Below are 6,937 nucleotides of genomic sequence, written 5' to 3' on the forward strand. Positions count from 1 at the left end.
ATTTATATTGTTTGGATAGAATTTTAGAATTTACTTATTATTTCTGGTCTATTATGAATACATTGTAATCCTTCCCCTTCGTCAGTGATCAGGGTTCAAAGTGTGAAAAACGAAAGCAGTGAGAATGAAGTATGCTGGAAAGAACCCCAAGGCGAAGGACGCCGGAAAGAACCGCAAGGCAAATAGAGAATCGTTTTTGGAGTGGAAGGAAAGCCGAAAATCGTTTTTCGAGTCGAAGAAAAGCCGGAAATTTGTCAGCAGCGGACTCAGCGGATCGTCCAAGAAGGGAGGCCACGGCGAAAAGTTCACGTGGATCGGCGGCCAAGACTACTGGCAGATGGAGATCGATCTGGTGGCTTTGGATGCCAATGATCCAAACTTCGACGATCCGGAGGATTATTGATATGTTATGTTTGAGTTTGTGGTAGCATGACTGTGTTACTGTAAATATTTATGGAGGATGCGATCATTGATATTGAAGTGTCTAGTGACAGCGTCATTGTCAGTTTCAACTGTTTATGCTTTCTATTAAACTTAATCTAGTTTAACCTACCATTTGATATTACTTTTATTATAAACTACCATTTGATATTACTTTATTATTGATTTAATTTAACACTAAGGTGTCTTTGGTTTAACGGTTCCAGCATCAAACACTAAATACGCGGTTTAGTTTTTTTTTTAATGAAATTTTAATTTTTTATTTGGCTTTTTTTTTTATCACGGGTGAACTATTTCACCAACCCAACCGACAAATAAGTAGTACACCTTTAAATTGTTATATTCTTCGTTGTCCGTAGCGAATCAATTATTTTTCAATTTTATATGTGAAATTAAACTTCTATAATTGTCTCCCTCAATTAAGATCTAGGCTCAATTCCTGAGAACTAAGAAGGCAGAATAGAATGCTTGTTGCAAAAGCAAAGGATGCAATCAAGACATGTATATGCTACTGAAGTATCTTAGCATATGAGTATAGACACATTTATTTATTTATTTATAGAAGTGATATATTTTAATATTGTAATTTTTTTGTATTTTTTAAAACTATGAAAGGTATATAAATCGGATTTATGTTTAAAAAATTTAAAAATTTTGGGTACACAAATTGGAGGATTCATTTATGTACTCCAATTTTTTTTATTTTTTAAACACAAATCAAAAAATCTAAGTACAAAATTCGGACGGTCCAATTTTTGTACTCCTTAAAAATCGGACGGTCCAATTTGTCTTCTCTAAATTAAATCATCCCACATTTTAAAAAAATAACAGATTACAATTCAAAAATACACTATTGTTAATCCAATATTAAAAATAAAAATGTGCTACATTAACGTTAACTTATTATTTATTAAAATTAATTTTATATAATTTTTTTGTTTACAAATTTTAATCTAGATTGTTTAGCTTTTCAGTAGGTTTAAGCTAAGTTAGCCTTTCGCTTCAATTAAAATAGTAACAAATTTTAAATTTAGAAGATGCAGCATCTACAATTACAAAAGAAAAGTGAAAGGAAGAAAGAATTAATTTTAGCAATGAAAACCTATGATGGATCCATCGGTGACTGAAACTGCAATTCTGCAACGAGTCTTGGCTTCCACGTGATGGCTGAAAAGGTGCAGAACCCTCACGCGCCCAGCCATCGAAATCCTCGACTCCATTTCCAACGCGGGGCCCACTCTACCAATGACGCCGCCATTAGATACGGCGGCGGGACCCACGCTCAGCGGCTGAGATGGCGGTGACAAGGGGAAAGACTGCACGTGGAAGGTGGCGGCCATGTACTTTGTGGTTTGGGCTTCGATGGTGCCGGCGGGGATGAACATGAAGCCGACCTGGTTGCCGGAGTAGAGGAGCTGGAGGGAGCTGTCGTAGTGGGAGAAGGTAGCGCGGTTGGGGTTGGTGACGGAGGCGTACTGTGAGAAGGTGAAGTTGGCGGTGGCGTTGGAGGCGGAGAAGGAGAAGGAGGGGAGCTGGACGGCGCTGACGGCGATCTTGGGATCCTGAGGCCTGAAGAGTATGAAGTAAACAAGAAAGATGGCGATGAGGATGAAGATCAAGAAGATGGTGGCCACCAAACAAGACGCTAGGTTGGTGCCCCCTGACGGTGGCGGCTTTTGCGGCTTCGCAATCATCATGACTGGTGCGGTGGTGCCGGTTGCGGTGGAGTGGAGTGAAGTGAAGGGAACTAAACAGGATAAGTAGATCTCTAATGAATGAATGGTAATTTTACTAATTTATGTTGGAAGCATGTGGATTTGTTATGATATGGAGGGGATCTTGTCTGTTATACTGTTAATTACCTATATGTCAGTAAAATTTCTCTGTCTGTATTTTTCTCTTTCTCAATTCTCAATGATTTCTTTTTTCTTTTTTCTTTTTTTTTTTTTTCACAGTGATGTGCGTTACAGCTACACGAAATTATGGTCCGCTAAGAGCCTAAGATAGTGCTGTTGCTTCTTACTCTTGCCGCTTATGTGATGTGGTTTGGGTCCCCATCTGTCATGTTTTTTTATGGCTCTATCTGTGTTCTTTTAGTACGCTGTGCATATTGAGATCTCAATTCAACAAGATGCAAACATCTCATCGTTCTGCGTTTCATAAAAGAAGATGCTTTTTTTTTTTCTGGGGCTTGATAAAAGAAGATGCTGAATTGAGAATTCCTCTTTTTTGGAATTGCTGGATTGAGAAATTTAGATATCTCAACAAGCCCTTTTCTATACAAGTTTAATTTCTTTTCTAACAAACACGTGTCAATTAGTTTTCGTTATTTCTGGACTGAATTATTGGTATCTATATGGGTCACCTCTTGGATCAGCAGCCCATTTATCTTTCTTGGTGTAAACTTGGCCCAACCTATTATATTTTCTGATAAAGAAAAAGAACTGAGGCAAGTTAACAATCGGATGGTTTTGTCAAACTTTATCTTTGAAGGTATTTTTTGTTGTTTTAATCTTTTCAGAATTTAGCACCAAAATCTTTTTGAGATTCATTTTGATAGTTTATTAAAAATAAATGATAAATATTTGTACTTGGTAGTTGGTAGTTGGTACCATCTGCTGCATCATAGATTTCGATCTATAGTCCCATACATAATATCCCAAGCATTTCTACAATACCCTGCCAATAATCTCATTCATATACTAGTATGTATGACAGCAATGAGAAATTAGAGTATACTAAGCTCCATATTGCAGCTTTAACAAAACTCGGCCAATGTTTACATAGCCGGTCCCAAGCCCGAAAAAACAAGAAAGGTTGTTCAGTGTGCGACTACCAACGGAAAACAATGTTGCATCCCAATGCATTGTCCCGACGCAGTGACGTCTTTGAAGCCATGTTGGGTTATGTTAGGCCTGCGACAGCCAATGTAAAACAATGACAGCTTTATCCATGTAGCGGACCTTACTTAGTGGAAAAAGGCTTTGTTAAGTAACTAAGTATTGCAGATTTAACAAAATCTCCAAGCCAAAATGAGTTCCTGCAATGCAGCCCTCTGCACTAGTTTTCTATTTCTATGCAAACAGAAAATTTAGCTACCACTACCAAGCACTTGTTTTACTTTCTATTCACAAAGACCAGCCTTATAGTCTTTAGCCAATCCACTATGTTCCTTGAAAATCTTAGATCCCAAACCGATTTCAGTCTTGCAGTTATAATATGTTTTGAATCATGATCAGACCATGACATACACGATCACAACTGAATGGTAAAGAACAGAAGGTTACACAAAAAAGTAATTACAAAAAGGTCTGTGTTGTAGTATATAATTGAATATATTACATGATAACGTTAATACTTTCATGCAAATCGCATGAAATTCAACAAGTTTCCTTTTTTTTTCTTCTCTTCCATCAATACAAAAAATAGAAAGGAAATTTAAATTTCCAAATGGCACCTGCTTACTTACCTAGGTGCACAATTAATGAACACCTAACAAAAGACACTTATGTACAGAATACAAGGCCAAGACAGATCCAACTCTTGTGTCAGCCTCCATGAAAAACCTACAATATGTTAAATTTCTGTAGAAGACAGACTCTTCTTATTCAGACCTTTAACTTCTGCTCAAAATGACAATACAATCCTGAAAGAAAAATATGGACTACTCATTCACTCAATCCATGCACGTCCATATTTATATCCTTATATACGCATATGTATATATGACTCAGAAAAAAGCCTATTTTGAAAGCTTATCGAGCCAGGAATCCATGATCTTCGAGACAGATTCAAGAAATGCAGATTCCTCCATGCCAGGTAACAATGATTCCTGTGCCTCATAAACAATCTTCTCAATCGCTGATTCTTGCTTGAAATTTTGCCTGCACATGATGCTTCCAATGTCATAAGGAGTGAGACCTCTCTCAACCCCTTTCTTCAATAACATTGTGGAGACACGGAGTATACGTGCACACTCAACTGGAACATCCCACCCATAATATTTCAGAAGTTCTATATCTTTCTCAGCATCCAGGGACCTAATATAATCAACTGTATCAGCAGAGTAAGGTTGGCGTGCTTGGGGCCAGTATAGCCAATCAAATGTGCAATCTTCAAACTGCATATAGAACAAAAAATGATATTCAACTAAGGTTAATAAGAATCATCTTAATTTCAACAGGCCAATACTTTTTTCTACCAATGCAACACCCAATTTCAAGCCTGCATAGATAACACATTTATCCACATTCACCAATTTTACATATACTAATCAGATATGCAGACAAAAGATATCAATGCACAGAAAGTGAAATTGCTTACTTGTTCCGGTAGACAGTAGCCGTGATCAATAGGAATGAGAGAAATGTGGCCACCTGCCTCCTTCTTGAACAAAATGTTGCCAGCATGCCTATCTGCATTGGCCATTCTTATATCAAGAAGAGTAATCTTATGTACCTCCTCCACTGGAAAAGCACCGGGTCCAATGTCCTCGCAGTTGCCATCATTGTTCATGTACATCTGCAATGACCCCATCTTGACATGCTTGGCTGAGCAAGCATATCCATCTGGGTGATTAAATGCTTCATGCAAACACCTGACCATAGCAGTAGGTGGAACACCAGCAAAGCCTACAGCCTCACCAGACACCAAACGCGGCCCGGCCCTTGGATGATCCAATACATATGCAGCGACTTCTCTCACGGCGCCTTCCCCCACCTTTGTCCCTCTTTTCAACCCTTCGCCGTTTGACGAAAGTGGCAGGCCTTGAGGATTGTTCACGGCCATTGGCTCCTCATCAATTGGCTTAAACACAGAAACATATTCCATCCCTGATGAATCTTGCATGAGGTAAGCACCACCTGTGCCCTCAGAAGACCTAATAGGATGATGTTTATTCTTCAAACCATCAAATGTGGAGTTGATCATGTCCCAAAGGAAAGGGAAAAAATTGATCTTAGGATTCACAATAACTGGTTCCAACCAAAAATCTACACCAGGTGGAGGAATCTTAGTTGCTTGATTAGTATTCTCTCCATCTACACATGGTGCAGTTGCAGCCTCAACAGAAAGCTCCAAATCCTTTTGAACTGGTGTGGCCTTAACCTGTGCTGATGATTTCTTAACTATCAAATGAATCACATCATCATCACTCTTGCATATGTCATGGAATAGCTTTTGATCATCAAGCTTTTCCCCATCACAGAAAAATTCTTCATTTTCAATATCAATGGAGCCTTTCCCCTTCTTCTTAATATGCTGCTTGAGGTACGCAACATTCCTATGCCGATCGACACGAAACTCGACCTCCTTCTCAGTCGTGGTCCTTACAACAATGAAGATAAGATCAGAGAGACGAAGAACCAAATGAACAACATTCCCAGAAGTGACACCGTAATCCTTGATGAGTGAATCATTGCGGGCAAGCTCTCTGCCATTAGAGACAAGCTTTTGCTTCTTCCCTGAGACTCCAGTGCATGTTTGAATCCTCATTTTCACTGAAGAAATGGAATCTGACTCCAACACACGCATTGGAGTCATAACACCATCCACAGTGAGATATATCAATATGGATTCACCAGAGAGAGGTCCAAGCCAATGTGCCGATTCTTGACGAATCGGACTCAAAGCAACATCAGCAGCTGACATCTTTGGAAGAGCAGGATCACCAACTTTTTTTTTTATTTTTTGCTTTTAATTATTTTTCCCTTGATTCTAAAACTCAAGTTTTCTATGCAGATAGAAGAAACTTGAGTTCTCAAAAAGGGTACTAATTAGCGAAGTGATTCCATTAATTATGAGACAAAGAAGGCCTCCCAATCAAAACGATCGAAAAGACCCCCTCAAAAACCCTAAAACTTGAGGAAGAAAAAGAAGAAAAAAAGAAAAAAGGATAATCAAATGATTTTTATTTTATTTTCAAAGGAAAATATGTATTCACAGAAGGATACTTCATTTGCTGTATGAATAACAGACCAACTCAAACTAAAAAAATTGGGTGAAAGTGTAATGTGTTTGGGTTGGGATCACTCGAGAAAAAAAGCATGCGTGAAAATGCAGCGAGCGAGAATGGATTCTTACCAACGGAAAGAACCAAATGGGAATGTGCGAAAGGAGAGAGCTTAAATTGGAAGAGAAGGGAATAACCGAGAATAACCGAATAAGGAGGTTGCAGAGATTTGATTGATAATGGGTTTAGCGGTAGATTGAAACTAATTCGAGGTAGTAGAACCGATTTTGGTGGCGCTCTTCTCTGAGAGAGAAAGTTGAAGAAAAGTAACGGTATTTTAGTCGTTGCCTTTATTTATCAAAACAAAAATTGGCTCCTTACTCCCTATAACGGGAACATTGCTTTCTTTCAGAGCAACACAAAGTAAATATTATTCTATTTTCTTTTCTACCAACCCCACAAGCACCAGGAGCGTTTCTATTTTTGGAGGACTTTTTTCTTTTTTTAATAGAATATTATCTTATTTTAGAAAAAATTTAAAAATAC

General features: G+C 38.2%; 2 protein-coding genes across 2 annotated transcripts; both read right to left on the minus strand.

Moving 5' to 3' along the window:
• Positions 1,443-2,672, minus strand: LOC107641732. Its single transcript, XM_016345204.2, has one exon. It carries the CDS (start codon positions 2,136-2,138, stop codon positions 1,530-1,532), a length of 609 nt encoding a protein of 202 aa, XP_016200690.1. The 5' UTR covers positions 2,139-2,672; the 3' UTR covers positions 1,443-1,529.
• LOC107643129 (phosphatidylinositol 4-kinase gamma 2) lies at positions 3,761-6,758 on the minus strand. The gene is made up of 2 exons (XM_016346700.2): positions 4,765-6,758; positions 3,761-4,561 (listed from the first exon to the last, which is right to left on the minus strand). Exons 1-2 carry the CDS (start codon positions 6,088-6,090, stop codon positions 4,184-4,186), a joined length of 1,704 nt encoding a protein of 567 aa, XP_016202186.1. The 5' UTR covers positions 6,091-6,758; the 3' UTR covers positions 3,761-4,183.

The sequence above is a fragment of the Arachis ipaensis genome, chromosome B05 (assembly GCF_000816755.2).
Source record: "Arachis ipaensis cultivar K30076 chromosome B05, Araip1.1, whole genome shotgun sequence".
NCBI lineage: Eukaryota > Viridiplantae > Streptophyta > Magnoliopsida > Fabales > Fabaceae > Arachis > Arachis ipaensis.

What these genes read in the sequence shown, in the direction of transcription:
- LOC107641732 (XM_016345204.2), bottom strand. Translation starts at nt 2,138, where the DNA reads ATGATGATTGCGAAGCCGCAAAAGCCGCCACCGTCAGGGGGCACCAAC.
- LOC107643129 (XM_016346700.2), bottom strand. Translation starts at nt 6,090, where the DNA reads ATGTCAGCTGCTGATGTTGCTTTGAGTCCGATTCGTCAAGAATCGGCA. An exon ending in GCTACTGTCTACCGGAACAA is followed by an intron (nt 4,562 to 4,764) that starts GTAAGCAATTTC and finishes TTCTATATGCAG; the next exon opens with TTTGAAGATTGCACATTTGA.